Raw genomic sequence first — 23228 nt, 5'->3', positions numbered from 1 at the left:
CCTGCCTCTTAATGAAATTCAAAGTGGCATTACTTAATAATTAGGCTTCCGTTTGTTTTAGTTTTTTTTTGGACAGGTTATTTTAACATGATGTTAGAAGACATTTTATCCATAGATCAAATGCTGGTGTCACTGTCAATGACAACAGCACTAGAGTGTGAAAACTCCCTGTACCCAACGCAAACTCTTAATCTGAAACATTATTTGTTGTTCATGTTTAAAGAAGCTGAGCAGGAAAATAAGAAACAAATCACGTTTGGTGATGACTAACATGTTGTAGAGCAGGCAGGGCAAGGTAGTAAGGTCATGTGTGTGATACACACACACCCTCATACAGATAAATATGTGTATCTGGAGAAGAGCATCTGCCAAATTTTAGAAATGTAAATTGGAAAGTGATGTTGCCATCTAGTGGCTGTTTGCTCCTCCGTTTTTGGTCTGGTGATAGACATTCTTCTACGTTCTTTTACGTTCCAAGTGAAGCTCCATGATGAACAAAGAAATCTGACTAACTTGAATGCTTGATAAGCAAAACATTAATAATACTATTGTGGTCACAAATGTACATACACATGTAGACTTGCGCTTTATGCTGGAAAGCATAACATTTGTACAGCTGTACATTTGTGCATTTGTCTGTGTAAATAGCAATTTCACTAGTGCTGGTCTTCCAGTGTTTCAGGTTTTCCAGTTAGTAGACACATGGTGTTGTGTACCACCGAACTGCAGTCAGACATCCCCTTCTGGAAAAGCACAAATCGATTACAAATCAGTTAGCGTCTGCTGTCATAAAGGCCATTAAACATCGCGGTAAACATCACTAATCAGATTAACTCCAGTCAATAGAACAAGCCTTGATTTGGCTGTATCTTGAGATTAAGGCTACTGTTACATCGATACAGATTCCATTTCGTGTCTTGTGTGTGCGCATGTGCACGTGTGTACATGCGCGTGTGTGTTTTTATTTGTGCATGTGTGTGTGTGTGTTCCCTGCAGCTGCAGCTTCTGAGTGTGGCCAGTGAGCATGGAGATGTGAAGAGTGTTCGGTTCCTGCTGATGGATGCTCGGGTCCAGCTCCCCCAGGAACCCAGCAAGGAGAACCCAGCCATCCTGGCCGCTCATTATGGCCATCACGCGGTGGTCCAGGAGCTGCTGGACTCCATCCCACGTGAGTGCTGACAGACATACACACACACACACACACACACACACACACATACACACACACACCCGCAAACAGACCCACACTGCACTGCTAGACTCCATTCCGCATGAGTGCTGACATACACCCCTCCAAAACCACATTGCACTGCTGGACTCTGCATCCTGTCTGTCATCCTGTCGAGATCTGAGCCGGTGACGGCACAACCTGGGGCCTGGCGGTACAACCCCTGTCAGAGGTGCAGAAACAGCTTCTGTTCACTCTTTTGCTGTCAGCCATGTCCAGGCCGACCTGAAGGACATATTACTCAACCAGAGCACTCGTTCTCATTCCTGGTGACAGTTGACAAAGGCCAGACGTTTAGCACGCAGGACTGTCCAACCGTAGCCCTTTAACTTGAAGAGTAACTCAGTCGTTCATTTTGCTGACCCTCTGGTCTGCCACATGCCTTGCTGAAGTGCAGGGTTACAGCCGTGGGGTTACAGCCGCCCAAAGACCTCGCCACCAGCGACAGCAAGTTTTGGTGCATGCACCCTAGATGGACCACAGCAGACTCACTGCAGCAAGAGTTACTGGCCCAGGCTGTCATGTCATTGAAGCTCCTGCTAAAACATGTCAGCATGTGTGGAGGCTTATGAAAAATCTTAATTCTGACTTGTTGTATTAAAAAGTGCCTCACCACATTCCAGTCTGGCATAACCTGGAGCTTTGGAATGTGGATCTGCAACATCCAGTTTTTTTAACTGGAAGATGTTCAACAAGGTCAAGACAGCAGGGATCAAATGAAATGCCTCAACATTGTGCCTTAACTTTATTAACCTTATGAAGAATGTGAAAGTATAAAAGGCGCATTAATTAAAGCAAGCCCATAGGCGTCTTCCATGAGTAGTGTTTTGGTCAGGAAGTGTTGTGTTGCATGTCTGCCATTTAATTTTTGGAGGAAGTGGCCAATTGGAGGCTAGATTTTTGGGCTTGTTGGGGCAAATCAGGCATGTGCTGGAGTCTAAAGCCCCCCCTCTCTGTCTCTCGATCTTCGCAGGCCCTTGTATCCACAAGGATCTGCTGAACTGGATTCTGGCTACGGCGTGTCAGAGGGGCCATTTCGAGGTGGTGAAGCTCCTGGTCCTTGGTTACCAGGCCGACACGGATGAGTGTGGCGCACGTATCGACGACTTCGCCGTCATCACTGGCCTGCCACTGTATGCTGCAGCCAGAGCAGGTGCTTTAACACCAAACGCACTTCTTAAAGGGGATGTCCGTCCAGTTTACTTCCCTTGGTTGCTGGTTATTTCTGGGCTGATTGATGTGCAGTTAGGTTCCAAACCCATTTGCTTGTGCTAATAAAATATTCACCACAAGAACGCCTTTTCTTCATGGTGGAAAACCAAGCAAAGAGCCTGCAAACTACACACAAGTGTGAGTGTGTGACGCTGTCGCCCCATGAAACAAATGTGTCTATGAATCAGAAATACAGTATAAACACTTACTACAAATAACTTATTGTACCATACTATTTATATTTCCTTTGCATCGTATTTGGCACGTGCAAAAATTCTACCGACTAGTTCGTTTAATTATTATTTTATCAGTGTAAGAGCTGCAATCTTTTAACAGAAAAGAAAAGGCACTGTGGGATTATACATGTTTCCTTTTACCAGTTTTGAATTGCTGGGTGTGAAACATTGGTGTTAGGTGCCCAACTTGTGCAGCATGGCTGAGTGATGTCAGGCCTCGGGGTGATTTCACGTTTGACTGCACATGTGGATGTTTGCCTGTGAACGTACAGGCAGATCTCCCTGCAGTAGAGTCAGCGAAGCGAGAGAGTCTATACCGTTAGGCAGGCCCAAAAGCTGAAGTAGCACAGTTGGGCTGGGGAATGGAGGCTTGTGTAACCAAAAAGGTGAGCTTTGAGATAGGATGGGAAGAGACAGACAGATGAGAGGTTTCAGAGCGGCCGTGAAGAGCAGAAGCACATACCGAGCACGTACCCAGAAACGGCAAGCGGTTCCTTAATGGCATTGCAAAGAATTATGCCAGGAGTTGTTCACAAACGCTTTTGAATGACCCGGGTTTTTGACTCCTGTTCTTCTGTCCTTCTTTAAATAAAACGACATACAAAGTATGTTACATTGCAATATCTTTTTGAAGATATGGTGTAAACAATCAAGGTATATCTAAAAGTGTAAAAGGGATATTAATTAAAGTGAGTTAATTGGAAAACAAGTTTGAACCTCTAGGAAAATGATCTCTTTTGAAGAGAAAAATTTGGAGTCAGGTGTGAGTGTGAACCGCTCTGCTGTATAAAAAGAGTTTTAAACATCTGCTCTTCACTGTAGAATTCTGTTGCAGCATGTACGACATGGTCTAGGTTTGCCCAATCAAAAGAGAGTCTCAAGGCCATTAAACGTAAAGCCATTGAAGTCAGTACATCTGGAAGGAGCTGCTAAAGTAGTGAAGTCAGTGCCAATAAAGCGGGGAAGTGGCGACTAAATATTCAGGGTAGACACACTTTTTACGCAGCACAGTATGTCTTAAACGATGGACGAAATCGCGCTTTATGATCTGTTGTGTTTGTGATCGTTTGTAGCTCATGTAAACTCGCGTAGCCACCTCACTATGAACTCTAAAATGTTTATTAACATATCATTATATCATTTAGGTCAGGTTATAACTGTGCCAAGAAGATAAATAAGCAAGCCGCTCAGTTCAGATCTACCCGCTTAGAATGCGGAACATTGTAGAAAGTTCTAGTTTATTAGCCCTGGTGTGTGTCGCTTCCCTTCCGGTTGCAATTTGGTGAGACCGGGACCAAAAACGGGGGGGATTTTCACCCGCAACCTAATTTTCCTGCTCACATCCCACTGGCATAAGGAACGGTTCCTCTTTAACGCGCTAGAGACAGAGAGCAAGAGAGCCGTGCGCTTCCTGTCATCTAGCTGCGAGAGGAAGTCCTAGTGTATGTTGTGTCTCTCCTAAGGAAATAAGGAGATAGCCGCCTTTCTGCTGGAGAATGGCGCTGGCTTCTCGTCGTACACGTTGATGGACCACGCCGAGTTCAGCCGGCAGCTGCTCAGACAGCGCCTCCTGGAGGACAAAGACATGCAGTGCGACAGGAAAATTCAGCAAGTAAGCCCACGTCTACTGCTTCACAGTACCACTTGGTACAGTAGCGCAGGATCCGAATTCTTACTTTTTTGAGATATATTTTTAATTGCAAGAGGCAATCTTCGATATGCTTGGAACTGTGAAAGTTGCTTGGCTGTAACACAACAGTGCATGTGTTTGAAGAATGTGTGCACTGTATTTTTGAACTGTTGGATTTGTAAAGGATGTGTGAGATTGAGATAAGGTATAAGACTCATGCTGAGAGCTCAGAACGGCACACACACACACAAACACACACACAAACTGCTCTGAGAAACACTTCCCCAGTGAAACAGGTTTGGGTGTTACTGTGCACAAATATGTGTAAAACCAGGAGGTCCATTAGTTAAATGTCAGAATATTGCTTATTTACTAAAATAGAATGTAATGTAAACATTTAACATGCTTTGTCTGCCTTAGCTTTATTTTAACAAAATAATAAATACTATGTACTAGTTTTACATCTCAAATGAAATCTGTGTAAAGAAAGCAAGATGTAAACACTGTAAACCATTACGTCACTATGCTGCATCTGTGCTTGTTACGTCCTTGCTCACCTTTAATCGCTTTTCATATGGGTCAATGGCCACAAAAGACCTCTAGCGCTGCTAACATGGGGTGCATTTTCATACCGTGGAATGGGTTTGATGCGTTATCCATCTTGGTTTGCTCTGAGCCATGACATATTTTGCAGACCATCTTTGCTAATCTGTATTCATTTTTCAGATATCCAAACAACTTCCGTTATCACTGATAATGTGTTTTTTGTCAACAATATCCTCAGCTTTAGAGGATATTGCGAGTTTACTTTTGTGCCACTCGCTGGTTCCACTCAGTTTTCTCTAATTTTCAGAGCTGGTAGCTCAAGCAAAGCTTGATTGACTGACATTACATTTATTTCTACTGAGGGAGGATGTAACAGCCTATCACACTGCATAAATAAGTACTCTTACATCTATCCTCATTGAGTGTGTGTGTGTGTGTGTGTGTGTGCGCGCGTGTGTACGCATGTGTGTCCGTGCGCGTGTGCGCGCACGTGTGCATGCGTCTGTGCATGCATGTGTGTGTGTGTGTGTGTGTGTGCACGTGTGTGTGTGTGTGTGTGTGTGTGTATGCATGTGCGTCCGTGCATATGTGTGCGTGCGCGCGCGTGTGTGCGCGCTCGCGTGTGCATGTGTCGGTGTGTGCACGTGTGTGTGTGCACGTGTGTGCGTGTGTGTGTCTGTGTGTGTGTGTTTTGTGTGTGTGTGTGCTGGTGGCAGGAATGGCATCTGTATGTGAGCGCTGCTTCAGTTAATGGATTATGTAAACAGATTGGTCATTAGAGGTTTTCAAATTGTGTTTCCTAAAGGTGAAAGCACACCTTGCAAAATACCGTTTCATATCTACATTTGTTGGAAACCGGCACACTTGTTTATGCCTTAGAGGACAATTCATGCATTTGCTAAGATTTGAGTCTTTTAAATATGTATTTTAAATTGCACACTGAAATGAAGAGGTGTGCGTGCGTGTGTGTGTATGTGTGTGTGTGTGTGTGTGTGTGTGTGTGTGTGTGTGTGTGTGTGTACATGTGTGACACATGGGTTTCCAGCCCCTGAGTGTGCACTGGTCAAAACTAAAGCTGCAGTGGCTGGAGCTGGACTGGTTCCTGGACGTGTCATCCAGAATCACAGTGCTGGATTTGTCCCACAACAACCTGAATTCACTGCCTTCGGTGGTGCCCTGGGGCCTCATCCACCTCCACAGCCTCAACGTCTCCCACAACCAGCTCAAAGATCTGCCCACACCCCATTCCTCCCAGGAGATCATCTGCTCCAGGTAGAGCCCCACGCAGCACTGGGTCATTTTAGCAGGATGAAAACAGGCTCAGCTGTACCTACTAGCCTAAAGCAGTCAGGACAGAGAGAGCACACACACACACACACACTCAGTCAGGACAGAGAGAGCACACACACACACACACACACACTCAGTCAGGACAGAGAGAGCACACACACACACACACACACACTCAGTCAGGACAGAGAGAGCACACACACACACACACACACTCAGTCAGGACAGAGAGAGCACACACACACACACACTCAATCAGGACAGAGAGAGCACACACACACACACACACACACTCAGTCAGGACAGAGAGAGCACACACACACACACACACACACACACTTAGTCAGGACAGAGAGAGCGCACACACACACACACACACTCAGTCAGGACAGAGAGAGCACACACACACACACACACTCAGTCAGGACAGAGAGAGCACACACACACACACATTCAGTCAGGACAGAGAGAGCACACACACACACACACACTCAGTCAGGACAGAGAGAGCACACACACACTCAGTCAGGACAGAGAGAGCACACACACACACACACACACACACACATTCAGTCAAGACAGAGAGAGCACACACACACACACTCAGTCCGGACAGAGAGAGCACACACACACACACACACACACACACACACACTCAGTCCAGACAGAGAGAGCACACACACATGGCTGAACACACTGTCCACGTTTTCCTGTCTTCCTCTCCAGTGTGCTGTGTTTCATGTTCTCTGATACTCGACTACACAGAGCACGGTCAGAATGTTCTTCACTTTGAGACTTCGGCCTCTTTTGCGGCCCTAATCATCCTACTGAGTAATGTAATATCTTTCTCTCCCATCTCTCCCTCTCTTCCTCTCTCCTTCTTTCCCTCTCACCCCCTCTCTGTGGGGTTCCCTGCATGTCCTCTGAAGACTCTCCCAGGTCGATCTGTGTGAGAATGAGCTGGACAGCCTCCCAGCCGGCTTGCTGCATCTCGGCCAGGTCCAGAGGATTTCTGCCACCAAGAATAAACTTGTCATCCTCTTCGATATCCCCAACGGTACGTCCGTACACACATGTGCGCATGGGCGAGCTCGTCGGAATTCGTCATAACCTGCCTCACATCCACTCACGCAGTCACTGTTCATTGTGGAGCTGGTCATTTACAGAAGCCGACTACGTGAAGTAAAATGGGATGGGCTGCCAATTAAGAGGAGCTGGAGGCAGTGGAGCTAGATCTGATTTCTTCGTAAAGCTTTTTAGAAAGTGTGTGGTTGCATAACGGTTCAGTTGCCTTAGGCAGCTGCAGGGGGTTATGGCTGTCCATCCCCAGCAGATCTGGTGTGCAGCAAGCTGATACATTCAGAGTTGCTGTTGTGAAAACAAGTGTACATTAGAACAGTGATGGAGCAATGAGCTGTGAGCAAATGTGGTGATTGCAGTCTATCCCTCTCTCTCTCTCTCTCTCTCTCTCTCTCTCTCTCTCTCTGTCTCTTTGTCTCATTCACATGCTCTCTCTCTCTTGCTCACATGCGTTCTTTCCTTCTCTCACTCTTTCTCTCTCTCTGTCTTTGTCTCTCTCTCTCTCACTCCCATGCGCTCTCTCTCTCTCTGTCTCTCTTGCTCACATGCGTTTTTTCTCTCTCTCTCTCCCTCTCTCCCTCTCCTGCTCTCCTCCTATCCCATCCCCACTTCTCCGCCTGTCTGTCTCTCCCGGCAGGCACCAACTGGATAGGCCTGCGGCGGCTACAGGAGCTGGACGTGTCCAGTAACTGTCTGACTGACCTCCCCTTTGCTGTACTGAACCGCTTCAAGTCCCTCAGCAGCCTGAACGTCAGCAGCAACAATCTGGGTCACTTCCCGGACCCCTGGGCCTGTCCGCTGGTGCGGTGCTGCCTTCCCGCACCCACCTACACAATCACCACCCCCGCCAGCCCAGACAAAATGGCATCGTTTTCACTTAGACCTGCCACCTAACTCAGTATCAGCGTCCCATCGCCATCCTTAGCATAAACTTCTTCTTTTTTCTTTTTTTTTTCTTTTTTTTTTGTAGAAAATCTGCAAGGCAGCGAACAACCAGATCAGGAGCCTCCCCGACACCATCTCCATCTTCTGGAGGACCCACCTGAAGGAGGTGGACTTCTCCGAGAACGCCCTGACGGAACTACCCTCCTACATATTTGAGCTTGAGGTGACAAAGAGCAACTCAACTCGTATCTGACCCCGAGTAGGGTGGTCTGCGCGTGAGAGAGCAATCACACAGCTGTTTAGATAGATCAACCTTGGAAGGAGACTGGCTATCCGAAGTTCGGCAGAGCAACTGAATTTTGAGTGACGTTCATTGTACTTGTTGGCCATTGTAATTCTCCTTTCCTCCTCATGATGGCGTTGCTGTCATGGCCGTGTGTTTCAGATGCATCTGGCAAGGGCAGTGAATATTCTTTCTTTGTTTAGTCCGTGGTGGCGGCGATGGATGTTTCCGTGGCATGATTTGACTTCCTGTGGCATTTTAAGGATTTTCCATTAGTTCTTTTCTAAACTTTATGCTGAGGGAAAAAAAATCGGTTCAATCCGAGCGTGAATAAACTCACAGAGCCGGATGCCACTAATGTTTGCGCCGACGTCAGACACAGTTAGGTCAGGTTCTATGGGGACAGACTGAAGCGGTCCAGAAGATGGTCGCACGGTCCCAGTTTCGCAGTGAGGCCGCAGAGTCTGCGGGTGTGATCGCACTGTGTGAACAGGTGTGAACGCACCGGCACGATCATACCAACCTCCGGACGTTAACCGCTTCCGCCAGGGCCACCTGAGAAACCAGTAGCTGCCCACCGAGCCGTGTCTGAATTCTCAAGTTAAAATGGGACAACGCGCGAAGGAAGAAGCGTTCTTTTTTGTTTGTTTGTTTCATGTCGCACTGTTTTTGACTGGAGAAAACGGAATCACTGTTTGCACGTCTGGCAGTGCTTTGCTCCAGCTGGAATGGGTGTGAGCGTCAGTTAGTGGATGCGGACAATAGATGAGCAAGCTGGCAGAGAGCCTCCATAAACAGTTCCGGAAATATCATCCGATGTGGTACGCATTTAGTCAGAATGTTGCTTTCCTCAGAATAGAGGGGGTGGGTCTCTTGCAGCTCGGTGATCCAGGTGACCTGGAATCATATCAAGCAATACAAAGCACGTTGGCGTATCTGAGATTTCATTAACCGTCGTGCCACTCTTGTAAGTTATCAGAGAACGATAAGGGAATGACATTTCCAACATTTTAAATCTCCATTCCAAATTTCCAGCATTTCAATTTAATGCTTGAGTAGTTTGAACCTATCTGGTAGGGACTGTAAATTCCAGACGTTGACAAGCTCCCATGTTGGCCTGCTAGCGAAATTAAACACAGAGCCACTGGGCTTTAGCAGGGCAAGCTTGTTCATGAAGCATGGTGTTAGACATCTTTGCTGTGCATTCAAAGGAAAACTGGGTGCGTTTTCTCTGTGGGTTGCCGGTGGAGGGGGGGTTATATTCTGAAGGACTGTTGCACCATGTGGGTGTCTGCAGATACAAAGTCTCTCTCTTCTGCTGATCTGAGAAGTGCTTTCCATAAAGTGCATATGTACAGGTTCTTACAGTGCCAGATAGACATAAGTGCGTACGTGTGTATGTGTGTGGTTGCTCCAGGCTATCATCTCCCTGAAGCTGTGTGGGAATCAGATTGCGACTCTGCCTGCTCCCACCAAATGGAAATGCTCACAACTCAGAACACTGGACCTGTCCAGGAACCAGCTGGGGAAGTAGGTTTCTCTCTCTCTCACACACACACACACACACGTGTACTCACATATCTGCACATCCTGACCACTGACATCCGCTCTGTTAATCTGGACCATGACTGAATCCTCATAATCCTAAATACCGATGATCTGAAGTTACAGTTATGTTTTTAAATGCTATTGGTTACAGGACTGAGGAGAGTACCAAGACCAGGAAGCTTGCCTTTCTAACCACATGGAATCGCAGGGACCCAGAACCAGGTACATTAACCTTCTCTGTCCCTAGAGGAGGTGCTCTCCAGCACAGCCACGCTATAATAAAGCCACACAGTAATTACAGCGTCATAGTGAAAGTGGCGTGGTTAAGATATTATGGGAAAGAAATTGCTATGGCAACAAACCTGTGGTGAAGCACAGAGGCTGCACAGTATTTTGGAGCAGTCATGGTAACTGTGGCGGCTGTATAACTTCCAATGGCACCTAAGATAAGGAAAGGTTCAGGGTTAGTGAACACGATTATAGACACCAGTGCGTATGGCTATGGGACACGGTAATCACATACATGGCAGTCCTTTGATCTCTGTTTTGAACTACTGGTGTCTGTAATTAAACAAACCCATATTTGTTGAGCTATATGATATTAGCAGTAGCCTTCCAACGCCAGTTTCATGGCTCCTTCATTTCCACTTCAGAAGCTGACGGTAACTCTAGCTGGCCGAGGCGCAGGGAAGCTTTTTGTCTCCTTCCATTCAATAACCACAGTGTCTTTTCTGTTGCCTTCTATGGCTATACTTTGCTGTTCTAGCAGCGTCTGGTCGCACTAACTGCCTCACTCTCTCCTGATTCCTCCTGGCAGCGTGTCCCGTCCAGTTTCCCGACATCTTGCGGGATTCGTTGGAAGTGCTCTTACTGAACGAGAACCAACTGGAGTGCGTGCCTCTGTCCGTGTGCGCCCTTAAAAACCTCTCCGAGCTCTATCTGTCCAAGTGAGTTGGCATTGTGGCATGGAATCAAGGGAGATGTAGTTTGTTTACATTGTTGTGTGTTCTGTAATCACATATGCTGCAATCTAATAATTGCTCTAATAATTGTGACTAGCATGAATCACAAGTTATAACTGTCATGGACCTACAAAAGTAAATATTACAGCACAGAATGTTGAGAAATGTGTTTTCTTTGTTAAAACACAGCACTAAACGGACAATGCTAGTTTAGCTAATAGATTATACAAATGGTTGGCAATGTAAACTTGTTGGGTTGGACTGTTCCAGTAACCTGGTCAGTATGCTCCCCACAGTAATCCAGGCATCCAGGAGCTCCCTGCTGATCTGGGCCAGCTCACTAACCTCTGGCAGCTGGACATCGAGGGGCTGAACATCAGCAACGTCCCCGCTGACGTCTCCAAGGACGGTATGTCAGTCACGCCACACTTGTCTTCGCCTGTCACGAGGGCTCATTCACACTATCTTATCGGGATTACTAGATTAGCTGTTCCCCCATTTCCTCTGCACCAGTGTTCAGATATTAAACCCACCCGAGGAAAATTAAGATGAAAAGTCTATGATGCTTTATTTATTTTATTTGTTTTGGTTTTTTTTTCTTCTTTAGTGAGCTCTACGGTGATTGTCCATCTTGGTATTAATGCAGTTTAATTGGTTGAAATATCAGAAGCATTTCAGAAACAACAGGCTACATAAGGTTTCACTGAAAATTGTTTTGTACACACACACACACACACACACATCTGACACACACACACGTGCATGTGCACACAGTCACTGGCCTACATATGTTGCAGCCACCTCATTTCGACCCGCCCTGAAGGACATGGCCTGCGCATCGGGGTCTTGCTCGCAAAATGTCACGGGTCTCAGATCTGTGGTATCTGCCAGTGTTTGAAAGATTGGAGGTGGTTAAAAAAAGACTTTTTCCTTGTGGAAATGAAGCTGTCATTTACAGCAGACAGGGAGCAGGCGTTGGAGGGCCTTTCAGGTGCCGGGTGGATGAAGTGGTAGCTCAGTGGTTAAGATGCTTGACTTGTAATGCAAAGGTTGCTGGTTTGAGGCCTGCCACTGTTGGGCTTCTGAGCAAGACTCTTAACCCACAAGTTGCTGAAATTCTAAGTTGCTTTGGAAAAACACGTCAGGTAAATGAAGGAGCGTAGAGGCTGTGACCATGGCCTGTGTTCCCTGTACACATGCAGTTGCATATTGTAAATACCAAGCCTTCCATGGTTGTGTGCATGTCTGTACATGAGAGTGTTTTTGTGTGTTTTTATTTTTTTGAAAGGTCTGATTACTATAGTTAATCTTTTGAAACTAAATACCAGCACACTGATCTAATGTACACTGTGCCACTCCTCCTTCTGTGTGTGTGTGTGTGTGTGTGTCGGTCTGTGTGTGGGCGTGCATGTGTGTGTGCGCATGCATATAGGTTTGTGTGCTGGGGTGAAGCAGGGTTGTGTACTTTCCTCTGTGAGCCAAACTTTTTCTCGTGACTCGGCTGTGTCACAGCTCACTCCAGAAAGAGAACTGAGTACAGCTTCAGTTTTGTCTCCACGGGAACCTTTTCAACATCTGCCGCCTGCAGGCAACAGTGAACACTTTTTTTTTTTTTTTGCAGATGACTGTGCTCTTTTGTGTCGCCACCCTGCTATGTAACAGGCCGTGAACGTTCTCCGTTGCTCTGCGTCTTTTAATCAGTACACAAAAGAGGACATTGTCACTCCTGCATTTAATATTGCAGGTGCTCCTCTCAGGGGAGTCCAACAGTTCTACTGCCACCTGCACTACTGATGCTGATGTCCATTGACTGGACTCAGCTGCTTTTGGTAGGCTTTTTGCTCGATTGTTGGAGAAAGATGTATTTAAGTTAATAATCTTAACTTGTTAACAAAAGCTGCGAAACATGGGCTAAAAGCTGCGAAAGCATGGGTACTGCTATCATATCAGAATCCCTGAAGACGTAAGATGTCTGCAGCGGAATCCCTCATGCGGACATATTTCAGCCTACTCCAACACTCTGTGTCGGAGCTACCCTCAGCCCAGAGACATTTTTCCTGGGTGGGTTATGTCTGGCTCCTGCCCCCCTCTTCGTGGATAGCTCCTGGCAGCAAGCAGGAAGCCAGGTGGTCAGAAATTGCATTTAAAGAACCAGCTAAGTGACACATGATCACAGCTGTTGACTTTGAGAACAGGGCTGGGGACTTTGAGATCAGGACGTCCTTGTGCCACACGGGTGCTTCTAGAGGGGCAGCGTAACCAGCAAAGGAGACATGCCACCAGAGGAGATGACGACATGCGGCAACCACGGCAACATGGCCTTCCAGCCTGACATTTAACACACTCCAGCTGTGGCCAGCTCTTCATGCGCGTCATCGGCAACAGCCGACACCACCTCGGCTTTCCTTTGGTTTAATTTGGACGCACAGAGATGTTCACTTGCAGTGGACTGCCTAATGTGCGCGTGCACGCGTGATGGTCGTGTGTGTGTGTGTGTGTGTGTGTGTGTGTGTGTGTGCGTGTTTGTTTGGCCCTGATCCTCTCTCCTTTGCATGTGCCAGGCCCTGCGGCAGTGCTGGCGTTCCTGCGAGCGGAGCTGCGGCATGCTGAGCCCTGCAGGCTGCTCAAGATGCCGGTGGTAGGTCCACCACGGCAAGGCAAGAGCTCCTTGCTGGAGGTCCTGCAGACCGGAAAGGCCTCCTCCTTCCTGTCCTCGGAGCACAGCATCCGCACCTCCTCCTGGGATCTGGAGAGACCCAGTGGAGTCAAGTCTGGCGTAAGGAGCGAGGACACACATTCCTTCCTACTGTCTGCTTTGGGACTAGTGTCCATTTGCATACTGTTAATACATTAAAACAATAGTTCCAAAAAAAAAGAAGACTTTTTTTTGGTTAGCATGAGCTCATTTGCATGATTCCACCTGACACATTAGCGTTCATCCACTCTGTGCAATGTTAGAATGTCTCTTTAAGATAAAATAAAATAACTTTTCCTTAGCTTACACTTATATTTTTATCATTTATTACTAGTTCTGTTGACAGTTTGATCACTGTAGGGCAAGTGAAATTGAGTTAATTAGTGAATTTTTTCAAACGTTTTAGCATTAGCATGGTTTTCTAATGCTGACTAAAGTTAAAGTTGCATTAGAAGCCAGTCACTTATTCTCAGAAAGAGGCCATATTTGCTGTCTTTCTGTGAGATTAATTGACAATAAAACAAAAACTATTTTCCAAAATCTTTTCCCCCTTTTCTAAAAGCAAAGCTTTTAAATGGAGGAGTTGTTCCTGATGTGTTCACTGCACATATCCACACACTGAAACATTCTTCTTCATGGTCATGCTTAGTTTAACCTTCACAGAATTCTTTGCTTGGTTTAACCTTCACATGCACACATGTTTAGTTTAACCTTCACAGAAAATCTTAGTCTGTATTATATTACAACTAATTCTTCTACCTTTTCGCATTATTTATTCATTATAATAGTGATACATTGGTTTGTTATGAGTTCTTACATTTTTCCCATGAAGTTACATGTGTTTCGCAAATTGCCTTGAGTGATACATGAGCTAACACATCCTCCTGGCTTCCAAATTGCACAGCATGATGACTCATAGTTTAGCTTTCAAGAGCGACCTTATCAGTAATTGCTCAACCCAACCCATCCCATCCACCCCCACCCCCACCCCCCGCCGCCGAGTTGCACACTTCCCTGGAAACAACTGAATATATACAACCATACAACCCTGAATTATAAATAACGAGTCATAATTGAATAAATATCCAACCTGTGTCTAGAACTAAATAAACGTTTTTTGTTACACATCACCCCTCTGCTACTGTGATTTCAATGTATCATAGAAGTATTAAATTATATCATTACACTTTTTGCAATGAAATGCTGTAAGTTGTGAGGTGTTAGCAGAACCTGAGTGTAGCTCGTCATTGTCTGACATGAGCAGGTCGACTCCGTGTCCTTCAATGTGTGGGATATTGGCGGGCCGGCCAGCATGTCCACCATAAACCAGTGTTTCTTCACGGACAAGGCTCTATACATGGTCATCTGGAACCTGGCCCTGGGAGAGGAGGCTGTAGCTAACCTGCAGTCCTGGCTTCTCAACATTGAGGTCAGAAAGAAGAATGATTTTAATGAACTATTTTCACATTGAAAGTAAGCCTAATGTTTGTATATAATTGTGTTTGTGTGTGTGCATCAGGCGCGTGCCCCAAACTCTGCCGTGGTGGTGGTTGGTACCCACCTGGACCTCATCGACACTAAGTTCCGCACGGAGCGAATTGCCACACTGCGCGCCTACATCCTGGCACTGTGCAGGATGCCATCGGGGGCCAGGGCGAGCGGCTACCCTGACATTACCTGGAAGCACCTGCAGTCAGTACCGGCGTCGCACCTCCGGGACAAACCACAGGCATTCGTTTGAACTGAGCTGAAAAAGTTCACTCTGTGTGTGTGTGTGTGTGTGTGTGTGTGTGTGCTCGTGTGCACGTGTATCTGACAGCGAGGTGTCGTGTAAGACACTGGAAGGCTTTGATGGGCTCAAGAGGCTGTTATATCAGGTGGCCTGCTCCATGAAGGACATCAGTAATCTCGCCAGCTGCCACAGACTGGTGGGAAGACTGGTATGTTCTTGCTCAAACCCTTGCATTTAAATAATAATGGAGTCAAGTGTCTAAGTAACGTGATCCTTATTTAGTTTGGAACAGTGTTAATGAACACTATTCAAGGAGCAATTGGTAATCCTACAGATTCCAGTTTTACTGTTACAGTATACTGTTACCAATATCTGTTGTGTATGACTCAAAATAATGACTCAAAATAACTGAGGAAGGATAAATCCCCTGCCCATATGCTAAGAGAACTGGTGTTGACAGTATTCCGCCGTACTTCTGCCGTAAGGGAATCACAGCATTCCCACATCTGTAATACGGAACACCCATGTCAGGAAATTGTACATTTGTGATCCACATATTCTGTTTTTCAGACCATATTTATAAACTTCTTGCCAAATCGATTCATTGTGTTTTATTGTTTACCATGTATTTTAATGTCTACTGTGATATATTTTTACATTCACAGCATTTAGCAGACACCCTTGTCCAGAGTGACTTATAATAATGCTAAGTTTTCTCTAAGGAACAAATCCTTATACAAGTATCCTAGGCCTGAGTCTAAGGATACCATTAGACTGTGCATAGTACATACAATATTTTTGGGGGGGTGGGTAGAAAATTAAGTGTAGGAAGAGTGAATCTTCGAGTGCATTCTTCGAGAGTGATTCTTCGAGTGGGTCTTTTAGTCCACGTTTGAGACATTCCACCATCTGGGTGCTAGTACAGAAAAGACTCTTGAGGCACGTCTCGAGGCTCTGGCTCAAGTGGTTCTATGCTATAAGAAGATACGGTGTGGGGTGAGATAAGCTGGGAGTGGGAGGGAACAGGGTCATTTTCGCTTTGTAGCCAAGGGTTTTAAATCTGCTGTGGGCAACCATAGGAAGCCAACGGAGGGAACAGCAATGGAGTGATTTTGTCTGAACTTGGAGAAAAATTGAATATGATTCATGTAGCTGCATTCTGGATCAGCTGCAAGGGTTTAGTGGTGTGTGCAGGGAGGCCTGCCAAGAGTAAGTCACAGTAATCCAGTCTTGAGATGATAAAGGACTAGATAAGCAAGTGGCATCTCTGGAAAGAAATGACCAGTGTCTCTGGAAGTTATATAAGAGAAACTGGCATGTCTTGGTCATGTTGTAAAAGTGGTCAGAGAATGATAGATGGTTGTCCACGACCGTGCCCAGATTTTTTGCCTTTTCTGACAGTGTGATAAGTGAGTTCTCAAAGGAGATGGCCAAATCTCAGTGAAGCAAAGAATCACTAGGAATATGTAATAGCTCTTTCTTGCTGGCATTCCATTTCAGGTGATAAGCAGCCATCCATGGTGCGATACCAGACAGGTATACTGAGATCCATGTTGAAATTTTAGTATCTGAGGGAGTGCAGGAGAAAATATGTTGAGTGTCATCAACGCAGAAGTGGTAGGAGAAGTCATGTGAGGATATTGGCTGTCCACGTGAATGAGTATAAAGAGAAAAGAGAAGAGGGCCAAGCACTAATCCTTGTGGGACACCAGTGAAGAGTCAGTGATGTCAGTGATGCCAAGATTGGAGAGGATGGATAAAAGAACACTGTGATTAACTGTGTCAAAGGCAGCAGAAAGGTCCAAGTGCATAAGCACAGATGACAGATTAGCTATTCTGGCAGCATGAAGTTTCTCTGAGACTGCGGTGAGGGCAGTTTCCTGTAGTGTGTGAGCAGGTTTGAAGCCGGACTGGCTGGGATCCTGGAGTCTGTTCTAGGTGAGAAAGAGCGACGATTTGTTACAAAAAAAAGGTTCAAAGACTTCAGAATGAAAGAAAGAAGCTCTATTGGTCAGTAAATGTTAATGACAGAGCAGTCGAGGGTTTTTGTCAGAATGGGAGTAACCCTTGTGGTCTTGAAGGCAGTTGGTATGTGACCTGATGTTATAGAGCTGTTTATTAATGTTTATGTATGTTTGTGCTGGTGTGCATGCATGCACGTGTTTGTGGTTGTGGAGCAGATCCCCAGAAGCTATCTGATGCTACAGGAGGCTGTGCTGGCTGAGCGCTACAGGAGAGACGCAGCAGATGAGGTTCAGTATCTGACTGACCTGGACCTGGACCAAGTTATTGAGCAGAACCCCAGCAGTGACATCAAAGACTACGAGGACCTACAGATGGGTAATGCGTGGTTGCTACTCACTTAACAGTGTGTCGCCCGCTTCTGAAACAGTAACATATTGAATGATGCTTTATTAGCCACCTGGATGCAGGGGACACTATCAATGATCACGATGGACTTCACAAACTGTTTTTCAGTCACACTGATATATCTTGCTCTGAAAGTTTTGATTCACGTTGGACCACGATGCAGGGAAGTGTGTGTACGTGGATGTGCAGCTAGCCAATCAGAAAGCAACTGGCAGCATCCTGACAGTGTGGCCAGGTTAACGCACTATAGATATCAAACTCTTCGTCTACAGATGGGTAAAGCATCTGTGGCTGAGACCATCACCAACATAATCACGTCATCCGTAATGCTTTAATCATGTTGCATAATGATATGCATGTCAGTTTTATTTCCAATGACACCGACGCGTTGTAAAAGAGTTCATTTCGGGCCCCATGTCTCTTTCCTCCTGCGTCCTGTCTCCCCGTCCTGCCCTAACAGCCATCAACTTCCTCATTGAGACTGGCACCCTGCTCCACTTCCCCGACACCAGCCACGGTCTGTGCAAGCTCTACTTCCTGGACGCCGTGTGGCTGGCCGAGTGTCTGGAACGCATTGTTCACCTGAAGAGCTCGCGCTCCGTGGCCCGCAATGGCGTGATCCGGGCCGAGGACCTACGCATGCTCCTGGTGGGCACGGGCTTCACCCGGCAGACGGAGGAGCAGTACTTCCAGTTCCTCACCAAGTTCGAGATCGCCCTCCCAGTGGCGAGTAACAGGTGGGCGTCCACCACGCTGGCCCACGGCTGGCCGCCCCCAAGCGGGCAACCTGCGCTGCAACTTTTCTTATAACACGTGTTCTAGTTTAAAAATGCTCAATTCATTGACTGCTTGAACCGAAAATAGTTTCACTGAAGATTTTTTTTAATTAAACTCGGTCAGCGATGAAACTGATTATTATAAGTGATTTTCTAAATCTATTTAAATGAAACAATCAAATATGATGCTGTTACCAGCACTTACAATCGACCTTTAAGAGATCTTTCTTCTAAGATCTTTAATGGTCCTCCAGCTCTTTCAAATTGAGCGTCATTGTGGCATTAGCTCACGCTGCCCTGCTTCCTCACCTGTTTTATGGCACTTGTCCACCCCCATAGCTACCTCTTGCCACACCTGTTGCCTCCCAAGCCTGCCATGGACATCCACGGCTTCCGCCAGCTGAGCAACAACACCATCCAGCGGCACTTTAAGATGAGCTTCGTCCCGGCGGGCTTCTGGGAGCGCTTCATCGCCCGCATGCTCATCAGCCTCAACCAGATGGACCTGCAGGTCATTGCACGCCTGCCACACCCTGAGGTCTAGTGATCCAGGGCTTACAATCCAGTCCATTTTTCTCTTCTGTTCCAGCTCCTCACGCACCTAAGCCAGGTAACCAATGACCGCAGGAGCTCTTAATTACCTGGCGGAGGTGTCAAGAGCTTGGACAGAACGAAAACCTGGTCAGGGGTTTCCAGGGACTGGATTAAAAACCTCTGCCCTGAACAATACATTTCAGTCTTTGAAAACCATGTAGTGTAAGATAACAGCTGTGATGCAGAGCACACTAGACATGAGAGAAGCTCAAAGCTTTGAATTTCAGCCTCCATGACCATGAAGCATACGTTCTAGATGGGCTTTCGAGGATAGCGGCGAATGCTGGGGTGTTCTTGTTCGGCCAGTGGGCAGGACAGCCGCTCGCACGTGTCCCACGAGCCGCCCGGCCAACGAGTCTCAGTTCACGTGTCCATGTGCCACCTCAGGCTTTCGAGGGCAAAAAGGGCTCACGCAGCCCGCGCAGCAGGAGCACAGTGATTTACAGCTTCGCCGGGAGCCAACCGAGGAGCAGAGGCAGCACGTTCCGCGTGCGCCGGAGCCAGACCATCTACTGGAAGGAAGGGCTGCTGGTCACCTTCGATGGAGGCTATTTGAGGTTAGACTTGAGGCAGAACTTTCAGGAGCGCGCGTTGAAACGTCAGTTGTTGTTTTTCCAAGTTTATGCTTCTTGGTTTTTTTCTCCCCACTGGTAAGTTAAAAACTGGGAAACACTAAGGAATGCCTTCCTTAGAAACCTCTAGAAACTCTTTGGTTGTTGAAGTTGATGTTAGGCTATTGTCCTAATTTAACATACGATTCCTCTGCAGAATACTGAATTCTTGGGAGTGTCTCTGTCTGTCTGTCTGTCTGAATGTCTGTCTGTCTGTGCCTGATGTGGATGGGTAGTGGTTGGGTGGTGTACAGTGCCACATGTGAAAGTGATTGCGATGAGAGTGTTAAGATAGCAGCCTTGTAAATGCCTCCCTCAGAGCTCTGGGCAGCACGTCTTCATATGAGAGGCTCCCAGAGCCACTTTCACATAGTGGCCCATCACAAAGCCATGGCCCTTAATGCCCCTGGGACCATGTCTCTCCCTGGGTGGAGGGACCTGTTGTGATGCAAATGATGTTTGAGGAGGGAAGGGAAGGGAGGAGATTTATTATGTCTGACATTCAGTGAGATTTAGAAGTGACATCATGCTCGATTGGGGCATTTCTTGTGTGCAGAACTGTAAACCATGTGTGGAACTGGGTGTTTCGATGAATATGTCTGTCTGTCTGTCTGTGTGTGTGTGTGTGTGTGTGTGTGTGTGTGTGTGTGTGTGTGTGTGTGTGTGTGTGTGTGTGTGTGTGTGTGGGATAGTGGGAGAGAAAGTGTGTGTGTGTGTGTGTGTGTGTGTGTGTGTGTGAGAGAGAGAGAGAGTGAGTAAGTGTGTGTGTGTGTGTGTGTGTGTGAGAGAGAGAGAGAGAGTGAGTGAGTGTGTGTGTGGGATAATGGGAGAGAAAGTGTGTGTGTGTGTGTGTGTGTGTGTGTGTGTGTGTGTGTGTGTGTGTGTGTGTGTGTGTGTGTGTGTGTGTGTGTGTGTGAGAGAGAGAGAGAGAGAGAGAGAGAGAGGTTACATTGGCATAAGCAATGCACACACACTCTCACTGTCATTCTCTCTTATAGTGTGGAGTCATCAGACCTGAACTGGAAGAAAAATAAGAGTGGTGGCATTAAGATCATCTGCCAGTCAGAGATGAGAGACTTCTCAGCCATGGCCTTCATCACAGACCATGTCAATGCTCTTATAGAACAGTGGTTCCCTGGTGAGCATCCTCCCAGTAGAGAAACAGCACATACAGCTGTTCGATATGACCCTCACCCATCCTGCTGGTATCCTGAACACATATTTTAACGCTAACATACAGAGAGGAGAATGCATAAGTGTACCCAGATATTCCAGAACTAACAATGTACATACAAAGTGCCGTTCTGCTCGAAAGCGTCGAATGTCTTCCCACCTGCAATTTGTATAGGCCTCATGGTGTGCATCTATGTTGTTAGATTTTCAATTAACTCGAGTGCCACATACACACACAGAGAGACACACACACAAACGCACAAACACACGCTGGCAGTGTGCAGCGATGATGAGTCATACTTAGTTTCTCCAGCCCCCCTGTCTGTTTTTCTGGCTCAGGAGGGGAGAGGTGGGCACCCACTGCAGTTTAGTCTACCACACCTGCTCTGCCTGAGGCTGCTTCACACCAAATGATTCACTCCGCTCCGCTTTGCCTCCAGTGACGAGCCACTTTCTCTCAGGCCTGTGGAAAACAAATAAACAGGCACACAGGCTTGGAAAGGAGCTTTCTGCCATGTTAGAAAACTTGCAGGTGTATTCACAAAGATTTAGTTTTGGGGGTTTATTGTGTTTGTGTGTGTGTGTGTGTGTGTGGGGGGGGGGGGGGCATGTGCGAGTGTGTGCCTATGTGCACGCTTTAGTGATGTGTCTAGATTGATGAATGTGCCAGCTGTTCAGGGAGTATAAGGTTTCTTTCTTCTGTGTGCATAAGGAAGATCATTTGCATGCATCTCTGGTTATTCTGGTTATAGTGTTTGTTTCTGTATAATGCTGTTAGCGTTGAGTGGTACCTTTTTATCGCTCTACGTTTATGCAAATTTGGTGCTTATGCAGTGCAGTAAATTAGCGTACGGCTCCCTCCATCCACAGCACTGACCGCCAGCGAGAGTGACGGGTCACTGCTGATTGAGCAATATGCGCCCTGCCCGCACTGCAGCTCCACCTCCCGCCACGCAGACCACCTCCCCCTGGCTGGCTCCACCCCAAGCTCCGTCCACTACTTCAACATGGAAGACTGTGTGCTGGCTGCCACTGAGAAGGAGCACATCACCTGCCCTGTGCACCCTGACACGCCTGTGCCCCTTCAGGAGCTCGTCCCCGAACTTTTCATGACCGACTTCCCTTCCCGGTAAGAGCGCCTTGTGCATCTGTGGGCAAGTGATAAAGCAGTCATGCAGGGGAAAGAAAACCTTTTTTAAATTTTCCCACAAGTCCAGGATCAGCTATGGCCATCTGTGTTATTTCAAAGGGACAGATGGAAGTCCCATGTTGGCAACACAGTTTTGCCTGGATGTGTTAATGGCTGGACAGCGGATGTTGCGTTTAGTGCATTTACGAGTTCCGTGCCAGTTCTTCCAATGCACTTCCCTGTTTCATTCCCAATTCCAAGATGCCTGTATGAACATAATCTCTGTGAAACATGCATAATGGATTGGGGCCCCAGAGTGAAATCTTGTAGCACACAGCTGTTGGAAAGGAGGCTTTCCTCTTGGGCTGTCACTGTAAACAGTAACCTATGTAGCAACAGGATGTTACGAGTGCCACATCAAGATGTTCACGGTTGTAGAAGTGAAGAGGGGTCTGCTATGAGAAAACACTTCAGCACTTCGGTCGCCGCACACACATGCTTTGACGAGTCACAAGGAAACGTGAGCTCTGATATCAGCACAGGTGCCAGATGTCCTGCACTGCTATTGGACACATCTGTTGGACACAGCCGTAATCATGAGCAAGACTGTGTCCATCATGCGTGTTCAGATTCTTACTGAAAAAAGGTGCTGTCAACGCATCTATAGAAACACGATGCCCACGAGCACTCTCAGTTCCTCAAAGTCTATCGTGAAGAACAAGTCTGACAGATTTGAACACAGTTGTTGGAAAACTGTCTAGCGGAATTTGGGCATATCTTAATTTCCGGACCCTGCTGGGCTATAAATCGCAGTTATGCTGTGCTGTCCTGCCGAGAGTAAACCCCCTTAACAGCGAATGCGGGTTCACTCGCACCCGAGCTAAACTTAGCTTGTTTTCTCATAGCCTTGTCCATCTGTATGTCCCGTCCCTGACAGCCTTCGATGTAGCGTGGGATATAAACCGATAGGAAGCTGGGTTTCTCGCTCAGCACACCAGCGTGGCGGCTCCTCTCTCCCACACCCCCCTCTGGTTTTATTGGGCATTTGCACACGCAGTCATGTACACACTAAAGCGGTGGTCTGGAGCAGCTGCTCCTAATATTTACATAATGACAAAAACAAGCAACTTGTCTTGCTGACAGGCCCGAGGAGATGCTGGCCATCACTTTCCCTCTACGCATCGCGAACCACATGGCCAAGACGGGCAGGACAGCATGTCCATGCCGTTGGGCAGCTTGGGGGAGGGG

At 46.9% G+C, this 23228-nt stretch overlaps 1 protein-coding gene across 5 annotated transcripts in view; it reads left to right on the top strand.

Annotated features, from left to right (window-relative positions):
* lrrk1 (leucine-rich repeat kinase 1) overlaps window positions 1-23228 on the top strand; it is a 55309-nt gene that overhangs the window by 12389 nt on the left and 19692 nt on the right. For all 5 annotated transcript variants that reach the window (XM_081710016.1, XM_081710017.1, XM_081710013.1 and 2 more), the window contains 21 exons: window positions 997-1168; window positions 2202-2381; window positions 4140-4288; window positions 5898-6124; window positions 7072-7199; window positions 7860-8023; window positions 8193-8330; window positions 9808-9920; window positions 10090-10160; window positions 10756-10885; window positions 11197-11309; window positions 13462-13676; window positions 14860-15024; window positions 15115-15287; window positions 15415-15535; window positions 17508-17667; window positions 18158-18434; window positions 18813-18984; window positions 19455-19624; window positions 20677-20816; window positions 21722-21980. In XM_081710016.1, the coding sequence (XP_081566142.1) occupies window positions 997-1168; window positions 2202-2381; window positions 4140-4288; window positions 5898-6124; window positions 7072-7199; window positions 7860-8023; window positions 8193-8330; window positions 9808-9920; window positions 10090-10160; window positions 10756-10885; window positions 11197-11309; window positions 13462-13676; window positions 14860-15024; window positions 15115-15287; window positions 15415-15535; window positions 17508-17667; window positions 18158-18434; window positions 18813-18984; window positions 19455-19624; window positions 20677-20816; window positions 21722-21980 (3437 nt within the window). The remainder of the gene's footprint in view (window positions 1-996; window positions 1169-2201; window positions 2382-4139; window positions 4289-5897; window positions 6125-7071; window positions 7200-7859; window positions 8024-8192; window positions 8331-9807; window positions 9921-10089; window positions 10161-10755; window positions 10886-11196; window positions 11310-13461; window positions 13677-14859; window positions 15025-15114; window positions 15288-15414; window positions 15536-17507; window positions 17668-18157; window positions 18435-18812; window positions 18985-19454; window positions 19625-20676; window positions 20817-21721; window positions 21981-23228) is intronic.

This window comes from Electrophorus electricus, chromosome 3 (assembly GCF_041902795.1).
Source record: "Electrophorus electricus isolate QZ-2024a chromosome 3, ASM4190279v1, whole genome shotgun sequence".
Classification (NCBI taxonomy): domain Eukaryota; kingdom Metazoa; phylum Chordata; class Actinopteri; order Gymnotiformes; family Gymnotidae; genus Electrophorus; species Electrophorus electricus.
This window is presented reverse-complemented; position numbering and strand designations above follow the sequence as displayed.